Here is a 23,726-nt window from a genome sequence, read left to right as displayed (position 1 = left end):
TAGTAGAACTTGTGAATTTGATATTGATAAAATGTGAGGAATAAAACATCCCTTGAAACGTTTGCTGACGGGAAAAATAAACGCCTACTAATGTCCTCAACCAAGTTTTTGTTTATGTAATATCAAGCTAGAAAGGCAAAAAAACATGACAAATATTTTAAGACCATTGTTTTATAAACACTGCATGTGGATCAGCCCCACCTTGATATGGATCCCCAGATACATAGAATCCATTAGGCGTTACTAACCAATAACAATGTGCAGTACCCGATTCTCCTCGATAACATATGTCACGAATGTGGTTGTCATACAAAGCTAAGCTTTGAAATCTTGAACCCCACCAAAAGTAGCCATAATAAAGAGTGAGACCATCTATCCTGGCACAAAAAGACCAGGTGTAATTTCCATTGAATGGAATGGTATGATTCCCAAAATCAGTATCTCCCGATTTGATATGCGCAACAATATTACCATGGACATTACTCTGAACAGAAACATCCCACTTTGTAGTAAAACATGAATGAGATATCAAAGCCAATGAGGATGCCAGTATTACAAAGATAAATACGTTATGCATTGTAGAACAACTGTCAAGAGTTTACATCTTTTTTGTGCATGCAACTTCTTTCTATTTATATGTGTTTATGAAGGACGATGGCAACCAAACTTTGAGGGATTTCTGGAAGAGTCTCATCATTGCCCTTTTAATGAGGAAGGCGTTTCATTCCCGTGGAAGATTCTCATTAATGCCCTATTAATGCCCTTTTCTAGTTTCTCAATTTTTGAATTGTTTTTAAAAAATTGTTAGTTATAATGGTGTTTGTAATTTTTTTATAAATATATTAAATTTTGAAATAACACTGATTTGGTAAATATTTTAATACTATACCTATTTGGTAAATATTTTTTTTAAAACATCATTTTTGTTAAAAAAAACTCCATATTTTTGATTTGGTAGGTTTTCATACAACTTAATTTTTACGTTGTATGTTTTCATAGGCAATTCTATCATATTTCGGCGTTGTAAAGCTCATCAGTTTCATCGATAATTCTATCTTATTTCGGTTTCCGTTCACAACTATATTTTTATGATGCAATGGGTGAAGAAAAAAATATCATTCATGTGGAAGGATGTTTGAGTTATGTATATGTTTATCTATTGTTCTATTATGTTAACACTTACTAATTGTGGTTGGTATGACACAATTACCCTTTATACCATACCCCTAAACTTGTTGAATTCCCTCAATTCTCATCAAATTACCCTTAATACTTATTTGAGGATATATATATATATGTGTGTGTGTGTATATATATATATATATATATATATATATATATGTGACAACCCGAAATTTATTCCTTTGCGGTAACCCATTTCCGTTAATAGAATATTTTATTTTATTTTTGTTATTAAGATTCCCGTTGACATTCGTGTTAGACAAATCAACTAATGATTTATTTTTTTTTAGTGTTGAAATGAAATAAATAAAAACACGTGTAATACCCTCAAATTTATTTGGGAAAATTTTTAGTTTGCAACTAAGTTTGGTTACGACCATTTAATCGGGTAAAAATTTAAATTCCGTTTAACGTCGGTATGAAGTGGATCCCCACCTGGCCGCCAACTCAACCCTATATAAGGGATGAGTGGCTTTCCCATGAATGTTTTCTCACTCCTAGGAGCTTTCTCTCTCTACTCTCTCTCTCTCTCTCTATCTACAAGTGGGTTTAGCCAAGAAACACCTCATTCAAGCTCCAAATCCGTAAGTAATCATCCCTAGCTTGTTGTTTTGTTTTGTGCTCATACAAATTCGGGATTTAACCATCCAAAATATCTTAAAAACTAGAGTTTACGGTTTGGGAACACCTTCCAAAACCGTAAACTCCTATAAGGGGGTTTTGAAGCCCCAAAATCCCTCCAAAACCTTTCTAATGCTTATCTATGACTTAGAAACTTGCATGTATGAAGTTAGAAACCCAGAATCGTGCCTTTAAGGGAGTAAACATGAGTTTACGGTCCGTGAACATTCATGAACCGTAAACACCAAGAAGGGTGTTTTGGTGTCCCTAACTCCTTCCTTAGCATGTTTAATGGACTAGAAACTTGTATGAATGAGCCTAGGACCACAAAATACAAAGGAAGTGTAGTGACCAAGGGTTTACAGCCGTAAACCATAGGGTTCACGACCGTAAACTCCCAAGGAGTGGTCCAAGGACCGCAAACTCCATGGGAGTGCCCCTTTTGAACCCTAATCACTTCTCAAGCCATGGATTTGATCTTAGAACCCTTTCTAATGATACAAGAGACCTTAAAGCACTCAAATACCCTCTTCCCATGAGTTTATGGCCGTAAACTCATGGGGGAAATGGTCCTACAACCGTAAACTCACCTAGGGTGAGTATTTGAGGAGTAAACTCCACAATGAGGCCTTACACTCCTTCCTTGCAACCCAATAGCCTCCTAGCACTTGACCAAAGCGTTTTTCTTCGCATTAGGATGTCTATACGTGTTTAATTAGTGTTTAGTCACTAATTATATGTAAACATATGTCTTCATATGTTTCTAGGGTCATAGGGTGTGTTCAAATCTTCACTTGACACCTAACATCCTACCCGACATTCCATCCACTCCACTCGCTGCAGGTGAGTTCATACCCCTTAATTAACCTTTCAAATGTTTTTAAATGCTTTTATGGGGGGAATACAAGTTGATTCCAACAATTTATAGTATTAATCGCATGTGATTTGTAACATACAATCAAAAAGGGATTTCTATACTTCTAACTGTTTTGCCTTCAAAAACTGTTTTCAAGGTTTATCAAACTCATTTTTATGTAAATTGTTATAAAAACTATTTTCAAACTTCTTATGTTTCTAAAATATATCCACACCAATATGTTTATATAAGTAAGACTTGAAGGACTTAGGCTGATAGCTCGCCTTATTACCTGATCTTGTTTGATTGGGGTCTTGGGGTATATTGTTAACTGTCCGACTGTCGTTGAATTCTTGGTTATATATTGTATGTATTGTGTTGGATATGAATACCTTTGTTTATTTCAATATTTATGAGTATCCGAGAACGACTGGAACATGGCAGTTAACTATAATAGGTATAGTTAAGGTTTACCACTCCTCGCTACCATTACTATGATACTTACAACAGTTAGTGATATTATGAGTCGCTACATGTTAAGTACTATACAGAAAGAATAGTTTATGCAATAACAGAAGAATACTAAATACATTGCACCGAGAAGCACACTTTGCACTAATACAAGAGAACATACTACTACAGAATGTGATACACTATTTTTACATACGACACTTTACTATGCCTTCACGGTGTAACCTTAGCCTCCTGGAGGGAGAGAGGGCTCTACGTGTATAGATCTATACAGGACGGACACTCACACATCCTGACTGCTAGCTACAGTCCGAGCCGACTAGGCCCAGGGATGATAACATGCTACCACACTACATATGACCTGGAGGGTCATGATACATTCAATCGCCTATCCGCATGGTTACATACGTATTCACATTCTGAACCCTAATCTAACAAATTACAAATTGAAGGTAAAGTAAACTCCTCGAGGTGTATTAAATACATATCACTACCTAGAGTCTGTGGTTAATTACCATCCAGTTGGCAGTATCACTGCTAGAATAATACATTATTTTCCCATTTACTTTGTTCAATTGAAGTCCAAATTATATTTTTATAATTATGAGTCTAATTGGGAAAAACTTTTATACACTCAAATGATCAAACTTACAAGAAAACATGTCTTGGTAGAACACTACTTTTATTAGTAAATATAGGATTTTCTAGAGATTCACACTAGTTTCAAACTTAATAACAACTTTCATGTTATACGATTGTAAACATTTTATACAAGCAATGACACTAAATACTTATGAACTCACCAGCTTTATTCTTTATTCTGATGCTCGTTTTCAAAATAACTTGTATTCTCAGGTCGGCAATAGAAAGGTACAGATGCAGTTTTTGATAAAACGGAGCACATACAAGACTCCTATTTATTTTTTATTATACTTTTGGTGTCTAACAAACTGTACAGAACACGCTTGTATTACAATTACTTTATTAATGCAATGGATGTTGTTACTTGTTTTTACTATTATGCATTGTTATGATAATGTACATGACGTCCTCCACCCAAGAACGTATTCCGCCGTTCTAGGTTTTGGGGTGTGATAATATATGTGTGTGTATGTGAGTGTGTTTGTGTGTGTAAGTATGTTTGTATTTGTACATGTAAGCATGTGAGTATAAGGTTTACGGTTTAGTGTTTAAGGTTTAATGTATATATATGACATATACTTATAATAATAATCAAATAATAATAAATTTCTATAATGATATAACTAATAATAATACTATATTTTGAATAATATAATTTTATTGGTAAAGTAACAATAATAATTATATATTTAATAATTATATTTATAACTCTAAGAATAATAATAGTTATGATTTATGAAACCAATATAAACTAAATTTGAGTTCGAATCTTACAAAATGAATTTCTTTTTTTTTTTAATCTTCTATCGGAAAATAGTATGAGATTTCCAACGAAATACCTACAAAATCCATAAAAAAAAAAAAGCGGTCAAATACGTACGCTTAATTTTCGTGAAAATATTTAAATATTGCGCCTTTTCCATTCCCAATCAATTGACACCTTAATCCTCCATCTTCTCTCCTTTTTCTCACCTTCATGTCTTCAGACATAAATGAATAGAAAAGCCCTAGTTACTCTCCTTGAGACCACCATCGAAGCAAAATTATTGTTGCTCTCTTTCACTTCACCCCCGTAGTTCGCTTTATTGTTTCTGATGTTGCTCCTCCACCATCAAGACGTTAACTGTCTCTCATGTTGCCCTTCTGCCTCCTCCACCGTCATCGTTACCATCTTTGTCTCCGATTTCCATAAACTATTAGTTATTGCTAGCATCTGCCTATCATATCTATACCTTCGGCTCACTCTTCACTGACGCTCACAACTCCGGTTGATCCCTCAGGTGATATAATCACTATGACCTAGATTCTTTCTTGTTATTTATCTATGATTTCATATTTTTATTTAGATTCTTGTAATGTGTCTGTGAATCCCTTTTTTCATTTATTTGTATGATACTTGTTGTGAATCTATGAGTTTGACAAATGTTATTGTTGGTTTGTTACTTTTGTTATAGATTTTTGAGTTTGATACTTTTGATACTGATTTTTACTTTGGCTCTTGATTATGCTCTGAAAACTGATTAGCAACTTATTCTGGTGTTTCAATTTGTTCATAGAGCCAACCTAAAAACACAGCTTATGGTTATGTGTTGGATTTTAATTTTTTACCTGGATCCCATATCATAGCACCAAGATTTCCAAGAGATGTTGAGCATCCAACTGCCAATATAAGACATGTCAAATGATTTCTTTTATTTTATTTTACATTTATATATAGCTACTTAGTACTTTTTTTATAATTAAATATGTTGAGTTATATAGAATCTTGTTGAATTGGTTGAGCTTCAAGATAGAGAAGTAGGAGGTGGCACTATTATATAGTTACTCAAGGTATTGTTTCCTAGTCCATCCATTTTTGTTTTGGCCAATGTATTAGAATCCCGATGGAAAATGCTTATTAACCTATTGTTTTGATAAAACTTCAAAGAGAAAATGATCTTGTTAAAAACAAGATTCACCACACATCCGTGATAAGTGGATACAAAGTAAGTGTTAACATTACTTGGTTAACAGTCAAGTCTACATTTTTAATGCTATTGGATTAAGTAGAAGATTGAAAATAAAGTCTATGTCTTAAATTCATATGCAAATCCAATTTTTAATTTAAATTGCCTATTTGTTTATGCAGATCTAATAGTGGAGGTAATTTTTTCTCCAATTCTAGACAAGAAATGGATCTATTGGATTTTTCATTTTTTCTTCATTTCTAGACAAGAAATGGACTATTGGATTTTTTTTTTTTAAATTGTAAAGGTATTGGATTTTATTAAGAATATGTAAATGTATTAGATTTGTATTTTTATAGGTTATTTTATTGAATTTGTATTATTATATGTGTAATGTACTAGTGTATATTTTTATAGGTTAATATATTGGATTACTATTATTATAAATGTAATGTACTGGGTTTATTTTTTACAAGTTAATGTATTTAATTTTATTATTATAAGTTCAATGTATTGATAAAAACCTGGATTTTGTTAATTAAATAGAATATTTTGTTGGAAATATTCTGTTGGAAATAGGTTGGAAAGATGATATACATTCCGTTGGAAATATTCTGTTAGGAAACCTAATTGGTATTTTAATGGAAATTTCCTACGAAATATTATGTTGGAAATATGTTATACATTTCGTCGGAATTTTGTTGTTACTGTGTTTCCCACGGCCTTTTTTCCAACAAACCAATTTTGTTGGAAGTGTGCTGGTAAACCCTGTTTCCAACAAATTTCCATCGCAATAGCTTGTAGGTACTCCTACATTTCTCTAGTAGTGTGATTTCCCTTATTGAAAGGGATGATAATTTTGTAATTATTTACCATAATTCGATGTGGTTAAATTTGCTACTGAATGATTCAAGCACTATTAAGAACAGTTAAATTTGTATGTTTTTCTAATATTTCATTTAGTGTAATATACTACTAATGTATTATTTAAAAAACAAATCGGGTATTTTGATATACCCTAATTTTTTTACACCTTCTAGATACCCGAACTAACTAAATATTGGGGTTACTGTATACCCGAATTTTCATACCCGATACCCGATGTATTCTACGTGAATTTGAAACGGTTAGGACGGGTAGTTCAAGTTTCCGTTATTTTTACATGCCTAATTTGGGTCTCCATTTTATTCTTCCACTTTAGGAATCCATGGTCTTAAAATCTAAGTTATTGTTGACCAGGGATTTTGATCTCTTAAGCTACCAATGCGACATGTGGTTACAACATGTTTTTAGTTGCAAGTTTATGTTTATGTTAATTGTACAAGGCTAATGTACGTTGCATATAGATCGATTAGTAGAACTTGTGAATTTGATATTGATAAAATGTGAGGAATAAAACATCCCTTGAAACGTTTGCTGACGGGAAAAATAAACGCCTACTAATGTCCTCAACCAAGTTTTTGTTTATGTAATATCAAGCTAGAAAGGCAAAAAAACATGACAAATATTTTAAGACCATTGTTTTATAAACACTGCATGTGGATCAGCCCCACCTTGATATGGATCCCCAGATACATAGAATCCATTAGGCGTTACTAACCAATAACAATGTGCAGTACCCGATTCTCCTCGATAACATATGTCACGAATGTGGTTGTCATACAAAGCTAAGCTTTGAAATCTTGAACCCCACCAAAAGTAGCCATAATAAAGAGTGAGACCATCTATCCTGGCACAAAAAGACCAGGTGTAATTTCCATTGAATGGAATGGTATGATTCCCAAAATCAGTATCTCCCGATTTGATATGCGCAACAATATTACCATGGACATTACTCTGAACAGAAACATCCCACTTTGTAGTAAAACATGAATGAGCTATCAAAGCGAATGAGGATGCCAGTATTACAAAGATGAATACGTTATGCATTGTAGAACACCTATCAAGAGTTTACATATCTTTTGTGCATGCAACTTCTTTCTATTTATATGTGTTTATGAAGGACGATGGCAACCAAACTTTGAGGGATTTCTGGAAGAGTCTCATCATTGCCCTTTTAATGAGGAAGGCGTTTCATTCCCGTGGAAGATTCTCAATAATGCCCTATTAATGCCCTTTTCTAGATTCTCAATTTTTGAATTGTATTTAAAAAATTGTTAGTTATAATGGTGTTTGTAATTTTTTTTATAAATATATTAAATTTTGAAATAACACCGATTTGGTAAATATTTTTAAAACTATACCTATTTGGTAAATATTTTTTTTAAAACATCGTTTTTGTTAAAAAAAAAGTCCATATTTTTGATTTGGTAGTTTTTTGTACAACTTAAGTTTTACGTTATATGTTTTCATAGGCAATTCTATCATATTTTGGCTTTGTAAAGTTCATCAATTTCATCGATAATTCTATCTTATTTCGGTTTCCGTTCACAACTATATTTTTATGATGCAATGGGTGAAGAAAAAAATGTCATTCATGTGGAAGGATGTTTGAGTTATGTATATGTTTATCTATTGTTCTATTCTGTCAACACTTACTAATGGTGGTTGGTATGACAAAATTACCCTTTATACCGTACCCCTGAACTTGTTGAATTCCCTCAATTCTCACCAAATTACCCTTAATACTTATTTGAGGATATATATGTGTGTGTATATATATACACACACACACACACACACACACACATATATATATATATATATATATACACACACACACACACACATATATATATATATATATATATATATATATATATATATGTGTGTGTGTGTGTGTGTGTGTGTGACAACCCGAAATTTATTCTGTTGCGGTAACCCATTTCCGTTAATAGAATATTTTATTTTATAATTGTTATTAAGATTTCCGTTAACATTTGGGTTAGACAAATCAACTAATGATTTATTTTATTTTAGTGTCGAAATGAAATAAATAAAAACACGTGTAATACCCTCAAATTTATTTGGGAAAAATTTTAATTTGCCACTAAGCCGGGTTACGACCATTTAATCGGGTAAAAATTTAAATTCTGTTTAACGTCGGTATGGGGTGGATCTCCACCTGGCCGCCAACTCAACCCTATATAATGGATGAGTGGCTTTCCCATGAACTTTTTCTCACTCCTAGGAGCTTTTTCTCTCTACTCTCTCTCTCTACAAGTGGGTTTAGCCAAGAAACACCTCATTCAAGCTCCAAATCCGTAAGTAATCATCCCTAGCTTGTTGTTTTGCTTTGTGCTCATACAAATTCGGGATTTGACCGTCCAAAATATCTTAAAAACTAGATTTTACGGTTTGGGAACACCTCCCAAAACCATAAACTCCTATAAGGGGGTTTTGAAGCCCCAAAATCCCTCCAAAACCTTTCTAATGCTTATCTATGACTTAGAAACTTGCATGTATGAAGTTAGAAACCCAGAATCGTGCCTTTGAGGGAGTAAACATGAGTTTACGGTCCGTGAACTTTCATGAACGATATCACCAAGAAGGGTGTTTTGGTGTCCCTAACTCCTTCCTTAGCATGTTTAATGGACTATAAACTTGTATCAATGAGCCTAGGACCACAAAATACAAAGGAAGTGTAGTGACCAAGGGTTTACAGCCATAAACTCCCAAGGAGTGGTCCAAGGACCGCAAACTCCATGGGAGTGCCCCTTTTGAACCCTAATCACTTCTCAAGCCATGGATTTGATCTTAGAACCCTTTCTAATGATACAAGAGACCTTAAAGCACTCAAATACCCTCCTCCCATGAGTTTACGGCCGTAAACTCTAGGGGGAAATGGTCCTTCAACCGTAAACTCACCTAGGGTGAGTATTTGAGGAGTAAACTCCACAATAAGGCCTTACACTCCTTCCTTGCAACCCAATAGCCTCCTAGCACTTGACCAAAGCGTTTTTCTTCGCATTAGGATGTCTATACGTGTTTAATTAGTGTTTAGTCACTTATTATATGTAAACATATGTCTTCATATGTTTCTAGGGTCATAGGGTGTGTTCAAATCTTCACTTGACACCTAGCATCCTACCCGACATTCCATCCACTCCACTCGCAGCCGGTGAGTTCATACCCCTTAATTAACCTTTCAAATGTTTTTAAATGCTTTTATGGGGGGAATACAAGTTGAGTCCAACAATTTATAGTATCAATCACATGTGATTTGTCACTTACAATCAAAAAGGGATTACTATACTTTTAACTGTTTTGCCTTCAACAACTGTTTTCAAGGTTTATCAAACTCATTTTTATGTAAATTGTTATAAAAACTATTTTCAAACTCTTTCAAACTTCTTATGTTTCTAAAATACATCCACACCAATATGTTTATATAAGTAAGACTTGAAGGATTTAGGCTGATAGCTCGCCTTATTACCTGATCTTGTTTGATTGGGGTCTTGGGGTATATTGTTAACTGTCCGACTGTCGTTGAATTCTTAGTTATATATTGTATGTATTGTGCTGGATATGAATACCTTCATTTATTTCAATATTTATGAATATCCGAGAACGACTGGAACATGCCAGTTAACTATAATAGGTATAGTTAAGGTTTACCACTCCTCGCTACCATTACTATGATACTTGCAACAGTTAGTGATATTACGAGTCGCTACATGTTAAGTACTATACAGAAAGAATACTATGTGCTATAACAGAAGAATACTAAATACGTTGCACCGAGAAGCACTCTATGCACTAATATAAGAGAACATACTAAAAGAGAATGTGATACACTATTTTTACATACGACACTTTTCTATGCCTTCACCGAGTAACCTTAGTCTCCTGGAGGGAGAGCGGGCTCTACGTGTATAGATCTATACAGGGCGGACACACACACATCCCGACTGCTAGCTACAGTCCGAGCTGACTAGGCCCGGGGATGATAACATGCTACCACACTACATATGACCCGGAGGGTCATGATACATTCAATCGCCTATCCGCATGGTTACATACGTATTCACATTCGGAGCACTAATCTAACAAATTACAAATTGAAGGTAAACTAGACTCCCCGAGGTGTATTAAATACATATCGCTACCTAGAGTCTGCGGTTAATTAACATCCAGTTGGCAGTAACACTACTAGAATAATACATTATTTTCCCATTTACTTTGTTCAATTGAAGTACAAATTATATTTTTATAATTATGAGTCTAATTGGGAAAAACTTTTATACACTCAAAGGATCAAACTTACAAGAAACCAAGTCTTGGCAGAAGACTACTTTTATTAGAAAATATAGGATTTTCTAGAGATTCACACTACTTTCAAACTTAATAACAAATTTCATGTTATACGATTGTAAACATTTTATACAAGCAATGACACTAAATATACTTATGAACTCACCAGCTTTATTCTGATACTCATTTTCAAAATAACTTGTATTCTCAGGTCGGCAATAGAAAGTTACAGATGTAGTTTTTGGGATGACGGAGCGCATACAAGACTCCTCTTTATTTTTTATTATACTTTTGGTGTCTAACAAACTGTACAGAACACGCTTGTATTACAATTACTTTATTAATGCAATGGATGTTGTTGCTTGTTTTTACTATTATGCATTGTTATGATAATGTACATGACGTCCTCCACCCAATAACGTATTCCGCCGTTCTAGGTTTTTAGATGTGACAATATATGTGTGTGTATGTGCGTGTGTTTGTGTGTGTAAGTATGTATGTATTTGTACATGTAAGCATGTGAGTATAAGGTTTACGGTTTAGTGTTTAAGGTTTAATGTATATATATGACATATACTTAAAATAATAATCAAATAATAATAAATTTCTATAATGATTTAACTAATAATAATACTATATTTTGAATAATATAATTTTATTGGTAAAGTAACAATAATAATTATATATTTAATAATTATATTTATAACTCTAAGAATAATAATAGTTATGATTTATGAAACCAATATAAAATAAATTTGAGTTCAAATCTTAAAAAATGAATTTCTTTTTTTTAATCTTCTATCGGAAAATAGTATGAGAATTCCAATGAAATACCTACAAAATCCATAAAAAAAAAAGCGGTCAAATACGCACGCTTAATTTTCGTTAAAATATTGAAATATTGCGCCTTTTCCATTCCCAATCAATTGACACCTTAATCCTCCATCTTCTCTCCTTTTTCTCACCTTCACGTCTTCAGACATAAATGAATAGAAAAACCCTAGTTACTCTCCTTGAGACCACCATCGAAGCAAAATTATTGTTGCTCTCTTTCACTTCACCCCCGTAGTTCGCTTTATTGTTTCTCATGTTGCTCCTCCACCATCAAGACGTTGACTATCTCTCACGTTGCCCTTCTGCCTCCTCCACCGTCATCGTTACCATCTTTGTCTTCGATTTCCATAAACTATTAGTTATTGCTAGCATCTGCCTATCATATCTATACCTTCGGCTCACTCTTCTCTGACGCTCACAACTCCGGTCGATCCCTCAGGTGATAAAATCACTGTGACCTAGATTCTTTCTTGTTATTTATCTATGATTTCAGATTTTTATTTAGATTCATGTAATGTGTCTGTGAATCCCTATTTTCATTTATTTGTATGATAGTTGTTATGAATCTGTGAGTTTGATAAATGTTATTGATGGTTTGTTACTTTTGTTATAGAATTTTGAGTTTGATACTTTTGATATAGATTTGTACTTTGGCTCTTGATAATGCTCTGAAAACTGATTAGCAACTTATTCTGGTGTTTCAATTTGTTCATAGTGCCAACCTAAAAACATAGCTTATGGTTATGTGTTGGATTTTAATTTTTTACCTGAATCCCAAATCATAGCACCAAGGTTTCGAAGAGATGTTGAGCATCCAACTGCCAATATAAGACATGCCAAATGATTTCTTTTATTTTATTTTACATTTATATATAGCTACTTAGTACTTTTTTTCTAATTAAATATGTTGAGTTATATAGAAGCTTGTTGAATTGGTTGAGCTTCAAGATAGAGAAGTAGGAGATGGCACTATTATATAGTTACTCAAGGTATTGTTTCCTAGTCCATCCATTTTTGTTTTGGCCAATGTATTAGAATCCTGATGGAATATGCTTATTAACCTATTGTTTTGACAAAACTTCAAAGAGAAAATGATCTTGTTAAAAAAAAGATTCACCAGACATCCGTGATAAGTGGATACAAAGTAAGTGTTAACATTACTTGGTTAACAGTCAAGTCTACATTTTTAATGCTATTGGATTAAGTACAAGATTGAAAATAAAGTCTATGTCTTAAATTCATATGCAAATCCAATTTTTAATCTAAAACGCATATTTGTTTATGCAGATCTAATATTGGAGGTCATTTTTTCTCCAATTCTAGACAAGAAACGGACTATTGGATTTTTCATTTTTTTTCTTCATTTCTAGACAAGAAATACACTATTGGATTTTTTTTAAATTGTAAGGGTATTGGATTTTATTTAGAATATGTAAATGTATTAGATTTGTATTTTTATAGGTTATTTTATTGAATTTGTATTATTATATGTGTAATGTACTGGTGTATATTTTTATAGGTAAATATATTGGATTAGTATTATTATAAATGTAATGTATTGGGTTTATTTTTTACAAATTAATGTATTTAATTTTATTATTATAAGTTCAATGTATTGATAAAAACCTGGATTTTTTTAATTAAATAGAATATTTTGTTGGAAATAGGTTGGAAAGATGATATGCGTGTATTCCGTTGGAAATACTCTGTTAGGAAACCTAGTTGTTATTTTGTTGGAAATTTCCTACGAAATATTATGTAGGAAATATGTTATACATTTCGTCGGAATTTTGTTGTTACTGTGTTTCCCACGATCTTTTTTCCAACAAACCAATTTTGTTGGAAGTGTGCTGGTAAACCTTGTTTCCAACAAATTTCCAACGCAATAGCTTGTAGGTACTCCTACATTTCTCTAGTAGTGTGAATTCCCTTATTTAAAGGGATGATAATTTTTTAATTATTTACCATAATTAGATGTGGTTAAATTTGCTATTCAAGCATTATTAAGAACAGTTAAATTTGTATGTTTGCTAATATTTCATTTAGTGTAATATAGATGTATTATTTAAAAAACAAATCGGGTATTTTGATATACCCTAATTTTTTTACGCCCTCCAGATATCCTAACTAACTAAATATTGGGATTACCGTATACCCGAATTTTCATACCCGATCCCGATGTATTCTACGTGAATTTGAAACGGTTAGGACGGGTAGTTCAAGTTTCCGTTATTTTTACATGGCTAACTTGGGTCTCCATTTTATTCTTCCCATTTAGGCATCCATGGGTCTTAAAATCTAAGTTATTGTTGACCAGTGGATTTGGATCTCTTAAGCTACCAATGCGACATGTTGTTACAACATGTTTTTAGTTGCATGTTTATGTTTATGTTAATTGTACAAGGCTAATGTACGTTGCATATATATCGATTAGTAGAACTTGTGAATTTGATATTGATAAAATGTGAGGAATAAAACATCCCTTGAAAAGTTTGCTGACGGGAAAAATAAACGCCTACTAATGTCCTCAACCAAGTTTTGGTTTATGTAATATCAAGCTACAAAAGCAAAAAACAAGATAAATATTTTAAGACCATTGTTTTATAAACACTGAATGTGGATCAGCCCCACCTTGATATGGATCCCCAGATACATAGAATCCATTTGTCACACCCCAAAAACCAAAGGCGGAAACATTTCCGGGGTTGACTCCACGTTGAGTCTCAAATCCAATGCACATAGTAAAACAGTAAACACAAAACATTACATTACATAATATTGTTTACATCTGTTTGAAAGAAAGGTTATACAAGTGTTATGTACATAGATCATATGAACAAAAGCAAAGACGAGTCTTCGGAACGCTCCGTCTTCTCCAAAAGATGGTGGTGTACCTATCTAACGCTGACATGAGAATACAAGCAGTTTGAAAATCAGCATAAAGTTGGTGAGTTCATAAGCGGTTTAGTTTTGAAAAGAACGAGTTTCCTTTGCTTTCTAAAACAAAAGTTGTTGTTCAAGAAAATCCCATATTTTCTTATGAAAACAATTTAGTTATCTTTTGTTACAAATTCGAATATGAGTGGTTATGCTACCCAAGGAAAATCCCATATTTTCCTATGTGATGTGCTGTCTATTCATTTCTAATTTCGTTACTAGTTGTTATGTTACTTCAGGAAAATCCCATATTTTCCTATGTGTTGAGTTATCTATTCGTTTCTAATCTCGTTACTAGTTGTTATGTTACTTCAGGAAAATCCCATATTTTCCTATGTGTTGAGGTTGGTTCTTAAGTTTGATTTCAAAGTACTAATGAATACCATACTTGCAGTATTAGTTAAGTATTCTAAACTCTTAGTTATCCTACATTCGAATGTCTATCATCTACTAACTTAGTTGTATTTTCGAATATTTGGATTCACCAGAAATGTACATTAAAGTATTTTTGATTGTTCCGATGATTTCCAAAAGAGTACATTAGTTGTATTTTCGTATCTCTGGCGACATTCTAAGGCGGTTGTATTCAAAACTCAGTAGAGGTCCAGAGGCATACTTTCGTATTAAATTCGAAACTTTGGTGACATTCAAGGCTTACACTAACTGTATATTCGAAGTCTTGGTGTCATCCAAAGGCGTTATTTCGCATTCGTAGTCCTATTTCTATTAGTATTCGTATTTGTACTATCCTATTGGTTATATTCGTATTCACATTCGTATTCGTATTCGTATTCGTATTCGTATTCGTATTCATATTCATACTATACTATTGGTTATATTCGTATTCGTATTTGTACTATCCTATTGGTTATATTCGTATTCACATTCGTATTCGTATTCGTACTATACTATTGGTTATATTCGTATTCGTATTCGTTTAGTATTAATCTTAGTTATGATTAGTATGATTTCTTTTTACAAAAAGTAATATAGTTTAAAACGCTTTTTAAAGAAATCTCACTTTAGTCTAACTGTTTACCCTGCAATTCGAATCATTATTTATCACGATTTTCGATATTAGAAACATACATGAAATAGAACATTTGAACTGAAAATATGTTTAAGTACAAGATTTCCTTGTACCTTTTCTTGTATTCCCCCCTGAAAACATTTGAAAAACATTCGAAAACATTTGAAAAAGGGTAGGGGTATGAACTCTCCGGTTGAGAAACGCGTCAGTTTGGATCCTAAACATCAGTTCTGGGTTCGCGAATGCACAAGATTCCTATGGATTATGAAATGATACACATTTGTATCTAATTAGGACTTGATTAATTTATTTGTTAGGGACATACACTTCTAGTTGCGGAAACACTCCATTACAAGTGTTTGGAAGGACCCGGGTGGCATTTGAAGTCACATAAAGCTAGGATATTGAGTTTACTCTTCAAGAGTAAACTCATACATGAGTTTTCTGCCCTATATACCTCATCCACATGAGTTCACGACCGTGAACTCATGGATGATGATTTTGGGTGCAAAATGGCTTCTTAACACAAGGATAATTTAGCTAGGATTTTATCTAGGGCATTAGGATGAATTTAGGCTCACTTAAAGACCATTTATTGGGGTTTACGGAAGTAAACATGGAGTTTACGGCCGTAAACTCCCCCTCAATCCTTAAAGTTTTGGTCCTTAAACAATCACATGTGATTCCAATGATTTTTCCCAAGCCTTGTATGGATTTTTAGGGGACTTTTGGCATGTTTTTAGGAGTTTACGGCCCATGAACCCGCTCATGGCTGTGAACTCCTTAGATGGGTGTTTTATTATGTTTTAAGGTCCAATTCTTGTTTGTGGTCACTTCTAGAATTTATCCCAAGGCTTAAGGTGTGTTTAAGTGGCATCTTAACATATTTAGAGGAGTTTACTCCCCAAGAATATGAGTTTACGGCCCAAGCATGTTCTTGGGCAGTAAACTCAAGTTTACTCCTCTAAATTGATGTTCAAGGTGTTCCAAGGCCAATTCCATAATTCTACAAGTCGTATCTAAGCCCTATTGGAGTTTTGGAAGGGTTTAAGGGCTTAAAAACCCCCTTTATATGTGTTTACGGCCCAAGCATGCTCCAGGGCCTTAAACACATGAACAAGGCTCTAAATCATGGTTTAAGGCATTCTAACTCAATTCCATTAAGTCATCTAGCCATATCTAAGGTCTAATTGTGGTTTGGTAGGGTTTTGTTGCTCAAAAACCCCATTTGAATGAGTTTACGGCCTAGGACTGTTCTAGGGCCGTAAACTCATGTTAATGGTCCTAATCCATGGTTTAAACTCGAATTTGAAGGCTAGAGGGGTTGTGTAACAAGTTAGGGAAGGTACCTTGTTGATTAGAAGCCTTGAATTTGAGGTTTTAGACCCTTTAACTTGAACTTAGGAGAGAGGTTATAGAGAGAGTAGAGAGAGGAAGCAAAAGCTTCAAATGACAGCTTGAACACATTTAAATAGGTCCCAAAACTTGGACACGGTGGAATTCTACCCGATACCGGCATTAAACGAGGCTTTTGGTCACGAGTTCCTAAGGGGTTTGGACACTCATTACTATTAAATAAACATATAAGTTTAAATAATTTAACCCAACAACGAAATCGGAACGAATTGATAAACGACGAGTTTTACGGGTAGAACGGGTTTCGGTGATGGACAACTTCGGGTTGTTACACCATTAGGCGTTACAAACCAATAACAATGTGCAGTACCTGATTCTCCTCGATAACATATGTCACTAAACTGGTTGTCATACAAAGCTAAGCTTTGAAATCTTGAACCCCACCAAAAGTAGCCATAATAAAGAGTGAGACCATCTATCCTGGCACAAAAAGACCAGGTGTAATTTCCATTGAATGGAATGGTATGATTCCCAAAATCAGTATCTCCTGATTTGATATGCGCAACAATATTACCATGGACATTACTCCGAACAGAAACATCCCACTTTGTAGTAAAACATGAATGAGCTATCAAAGCGAATGCGGATGCCAGTATTACAAAGATGAATACGTTATGCATTGTAGAACACCTGTCAAGAGTTTACATATCTTTTGTGCATGCAACTTCTTTCTATTTAGATGTGTTTATGAAGGATGATGGCAACCAAACTTTGAGGGATTTCTGGAAGAGTCTCATCATTGCCCTATTAATGAGGAAGGCGTTTCATTCCCGTGGAAGATTCTCATTAATGCCCTATTAATGCCCTTTTCTAGATTCTCAATTTTTGAATTGTTTTTAAAAAATTGTTAGTTATAATGGTGTTTGTAATTTTTTTTATAAATATATTAAATTTTGAAATAACACCGATTTGGTAAATATTTTTAAAGCTATACCTGTTTGGTAAATATTTTTTTTAAAACATCTTTTTTGTTAAAAAAAAAACTCCATATTTTTGATTTGGTAGTTTTTCGTACAACTTAAATTTTACGTTATATGTTTTCATAGGCAATTCTATCATATTTTGGCTTTGTAAAGCTCATCAGTTTGATCGATAATTCTATCTTATTTCGGTTTCCGTTCAAAACTATGTTTTATGATGCAATGGGTGAAGAAAAAAATGTCATTCATGTGGAAGGATGTTTGAGTTATGTATATGTTTATCTATTGTTCTATTCTATCAACACTTACTAATGGCGGTTGGTATGACACAATTACCCTTTATACCATACCCCTGAACTTGTTGAATTCCCTCAATTCTCACCAAATTACCCTTAATACTTATTTGAGGATATATATATATATATATATACATATATATATATATATATATATATATATATATATATATATATATATATATATAAATATATGTGACAACCCGAAATTCATTCTGTTGCGGTAACCCATTTCCGTTAATAGAATTTTTTATTTTATTATTGTTACTAAGATTTCCGTTAACATTTGTGTTAGACAAATCAACTAATGATTTATTTTTTTTTAGTGTTGAAATGAAATAAATAAAAACACGTGTAATACCCTCAAATTTATTTGGGAAAATTTTTAGTTTGCAACTATGTTTGGTTACGACCATTTAATCGAGTAAAAATTTAAATTCCGTTTAACGTCGGTATGGAGTGGATCCCCACCTGGCCGCCAACACAACCCTATATAAGGGATGAGTGGCTTTCCCATGAACTTTTTCTCACTCCTAGGAGCTTTCTCTCTCTACTCTCTCTCTCTCTCTCTCTCTCTACAAGTGGGTTTAGCCAAGAAACACCTCATTCAAGCTCCAAATCCGTAAGTAATCATCCCTAGCTTATTGTTTTTCTTTGTGCTCATACACATTTGGGATTTAACCATCCAAAATATCTTAAAAAATAGAGTTTACGGTTTGGGAACACCTCCCAAAACCGTAAACTCCTATAAGGGGGTTTTGAAGCCCCAAAATCCCTCCAAAACCTTTCTAATGCTTATCTATGACTTAGAAACTTGCATGTATGAAGTTAGAAACCCAGAATCGTGCTTTTAAGGGAGTAAACATGAGTTTACGGTACGCGAACATTCATGAACCGTAAACACCAAGAAGGGTGTTTTGGTGTCGCTAACTCCTTCCTTAGCATGTTTAATGGACTAGAAACTTGTATGAATGAGCCGAGGACCACAAAATACAAAGGAAGTATAGTGACCAAGGGTTTACGGCTGTAAACCATAGGGTTCACGACCGTAAACTCCCAAGGAGTGGTCCAAGGACCGCACACTCCATGGGAGTGCCCCTTTTGAACCCTAATCACATCTCAAGCCATGGATTTGTTCTTAGAACCCTTTCTAATGATACAAGAGACCTTAAAGCACTGAAATACCCTCCTTCCATGATTTTACGGCCGTAAACTCATGGGGGAAATGGTCCTTCAACCGTAAACTCACCTAGGGTGAGTAGTTGACGAGTAAACTCCACAATGAGGCCTTCCACTCCTTCCTTGCAACCCAATAGCCTCCTAGCACTTGACCAAAGCGGTTTTCTTCGCATTAGGATGTCTATACGTGTTTAATTAGTGTTTAGTCACTAATTATATGTAAACATATGTCTTCATATGTTTCTAGGGTCATAGGGTGTGTTCAAATCTTCACTTGACACCTAGCATCCTACCCGACATTCCATCCTCTCCACTCGCTGCAGGTGAGTTCATACCCCTTAATTAACCTTTCAAATGTTTTTAAATGCTTTTATGGGGGGAATACAAGTTGAATCCAACAATTTATAGTATCAATCACATGTGATTTGTAACTTACAATCAAAAACGGATTTCTATACTTTTAACCGTTTTACCTTCAAAAACTGTTTTCAAGGTTTATCAAACTCATTTTTATGTAAATTGTTATAAAAACTATTTTCAAACTCTTTCAAACTTCTTACGTTTCTGAAATATATCCCCACCAATATGTTTATATATGTAAGACTTGAAGGACTTAGGCTGATAGCTCGCCTTATTACCTGTTCTTGTTTGATTGGGGTCTTGGGGTATATTGTTAACTGTCCGATTGTCATTGCATTCTTAGTTATATATTGTATGTATTGTGTTGGATATGAATACCTTCGTTTATTTCAATATTTATGAGTATCCGAGAATGACTGGAACATGCCAGTTTACTATAATAGGTATAGTTAAGGTTTACCACTCCTCACTACCATTACTATGATACTTACAACAGTTAGTGATATTATGAGTCGCTACATGTTAAGTACTATACAGAAAGAATACTATATGTTATAACAGAAGAATACTAAATACATTGCATCGAGAAGCACACTATGCACTAATACAAGAGAACATACTAATACAGAATGTGATACACTATTTTTACATACGACACTTTACTACGCCTTCACCATGTAACCATAGTCTCCTGGAGGGAGAGCGGGCTCTACGTGTATAGATCTATACAGGGCAGACACTCACGCATCCCGACTGCTAGCTACAGTCCGAGCCGACTAGGCCCAGGGATGATAACATGCTACCACACTACATATGACCTAGAGGGTCAAGATACATTCAATCGCCTATCCGCATGGTTACATACATATTCACATTCGGAACCCTAATCTAACAAATTACGAATTGAAGGTAAAGTAGACTCCCCCAGGTGTATTAAATACATATCGCTACCTAGAGTCTGCGGTTAATTACCATCCAGTCGGCAGTAACACTGCTAGAATAATACATTATTTTCCCATTTACTTTGTTCAATTGAAGTCCAAATTATATTTTTATAATTATGAGTCTAATTGGGAAAAACTTTTATACACTCAAAGGATCAAACTTAAAAGAAACGAAGTCTTGGCAGAAGACTACTTTTATTAGAAAATATAGGATTTTCTAAAGATTCACACTACTTTCAAACTTAATAACAACTTTCATGTTATACGATTGTAAACATTTTATACAAGCAATGACACTAAATACTTATGAACTCACCAGCTTTATTCTGATACTCGTTTTCAAAATAACTTGTATTCTCAGGTCGGCAATAGACAGGTACAGATGCAGTTTTTGAGAAGACGGAGCGCATACAAGACTCCTCTTTATTTTTTATTATACTTTTGGTGTCTAACAAACCATACTGAACACGCTTGTATTGGGACTTTACTGTATATATCCCTTTTCAAAATAACTTGTATTCTCAGGTCGGCAATAGAAAGGTACGGATGCAGTTTTTGAGAAGACGGAGCGCATACAAGACTCCTCTTTATTTTTTATTATACTTTTGGTGTCTAACAAACTGTACAGAACATGCTTGTATTACAATTACTTTATTAATGCAATGGATGTTGTTACTTGTTTTTACTATTATGCATTGTTATGATAATGTACATGACGTCCTCCACCCAAGAACGTATTCCGCCGTTCTAGGTTTTGGGGTGTGACAATATATGTGTGTGTATGTGAGTGTGTTTGTATGTGTAAGTATGTTTGTATTTGTACATGTAGGCATGTGAGTATAAGATTTACGGTTTAGTGTTTAAGGTTTAATGTATATATATGACATATACTTATAATAATAATCAAATAATAATAAATTTCTATAATGATATAACTAATAATAATACTATATTTTGAATAATATAATTTTGTTGGTAAAGTAATAATAATAATTATATATTTAATAATTATATTTATAACTCTAAGAATAATAATAGTTATGATTTATGAAACCAATATAAAATAAATTTGAGTTCTAATCTTACAAAATGAATTTCTTTTTTTTTTTAATCTTCTATCGGAAAATAGTATGAGATTTCCAACGAAATACCTACAAAATCCATTAAAAAAAAAAAGCGGTCAAATACGTACACTTAATTTTCGTGAAAATATTGAAATATTGCGCCTTTTCCATTCCCAATCAATTGACACCTTAATCCTCCATCTTCTCTCCTTTTTCTCACCTTCACGTCTTCAGACATAAATGAATAGAAAAACCCTAGTTACTCTCCTTGAGACCACCATCGAAGCAAAATTATTGTTGCTCTCTTTCACTTCACCCCCGTAGTTCGCTTTATTGTTTCTCATGTTGCTCCTCCACCATCAAGACATTGACTGTCTCTCATGTTGCCCTTCTTCCTCCTCCACCGTCATCGTTGCCATCTTTGTCTCCGATTTCCATAAACTATTAGTTATTGCTAGCATCTGCCTATCATATCTATACCTTCGGCTCACTCTTCACTGACGCTCACAACTCCGGTTGATCCCTCAGGTGATATAATCACTATGACCTAGATTCTTTCTTGTTATTTATCTATGATTTCATATTTTTATTTAGATTCTTGTAATGTGTCTGTGAATCACTTTTTTCATTTATTTGTATGATACTTGTTGTGAATCTATGAGTTTGACAAATGTTATTGTTGGTTTGTTACTTTTGTTACAGATTTTTGAGTTTGATACTTTTGATACAGATTTGTACTTTGGCTCTTGATTATGCTCTGAAAACTGATTAGCAACTTTGAAAACTGATTAGCAACTTATTCAGGTGTTTCAATTTGTTCATAGTGCCAACCTAAAAAATTAGCTTATGGTTATGTGTTGGATTTTAATTTTTTACCTGAACCCCATATCATAGCACCAAGATTTCCAAGAGATTTTGAGCATCCAACTGCCAATATAAGACATGTCAAATGATTTCTTTTATTTTATTTTACATTTATATCTAGCTACTTAGTACTTTTTTTTTCTAATTAAATATGTTGAGTTATATAGAATCTTGTTGAATTGGTTGAGCTTCAAGATAGAGAAGTAGGAGATGGCGCTATTATATAGTTACTCAAGGTATTGTTTCCTAGTCCATCCATTTTTGTTTTGGCCAATGTATTAGAATCCTGATGGAAAATGCTTATTAACCTATTGTTTTGATAAAACTTCAAAGAGAAAATGATCTTGTTAAATACAAGATTCACCACACAACCGTGATAAGTGGATACAAAGTAAGTGTTAACATTACTTGGTTAATAGTCAAGTCTATATTTTTAATGCTATTGGATTAAGTACAAGATTGAAAATAAAGTCTATGTCTTAAATTCATATGCAAATCCAATTTTTAATCTAAAACGCCTATTTCTTTATGTAGATCTAATAGTGGATGTCATTTTTTCTCCAATTCTAGACAAGAAATGGACTATTGGATTTTTCATTTTTTCTTCATTTCTAGACAAGAAATGGACTATTGGATATTTTTAAAATTGTAAAGGTATTGGATTTTATTTAGAATATGTAAATGTATTAGATTTGTATTTTTATAGGTTATTTTATTGAATTTGTGTTATTATATGTGTAATGTACTAGTGTATATTTTTATAGGTTAATATATTGGATTAGTATTATTATAAATGTAATGTACTGGGTTTATTTTTTCCAAGTTAATGTATTTAATTTTATTTATATAAGTTCAATGTATTGATAAAAACTTGGATTTTTTTTAATTAAATAGAATATTTTGTTGGAAATATTCTGTTGGAAATAGGTTGGAAGATGATATGCGTGTATTCCGTTGGAAATATTCTGTTA

At 33.2% G+C, this 23,726-nt stretch overlaps 1 protein-coding gene across 1 annotated transcript; it reads right to left on the bottom strand.

Annotated features, from left to right (window-relative positions):
• Positions 1–7,227: 7,227 nt before the first annotated feature.
• Positions 7,228–7,647, bottom strand: LOC111902392 (S-protein homolog 5-like). Its single transcript, XM_023898232.2, has one exon. It carries the CDS (start codon positions 7,645–7,647, stop codon positions 7,228–7,230), a length of 420 nt encoding a protein of 139 aa, XP_023754000.1.
• Between the last annotated feature and the right edge of the window lie 16,079 nt (positions 7,648–23,726).

This window comes from Lactuca sativa, chromosome 3, assembly GCF_002870075.4.
Source record: "Lactuca sativa cultivar Salinas chromosome 3, Lsat_Salinas_v11, whole genome shotgun sequence".
Taxonomy (NCBI): Eukaryota; Viridiplantae; Streptophyta; class Magnoliopsida; order Asterales; family Asteraceae; genus Lactuca; species Lactuca sativa.
The sequence above is the reverse complement of the archived record's forward strand: the minus strand, read 5'-3'. Positions and strand labels throughout refer to the sequence as shown.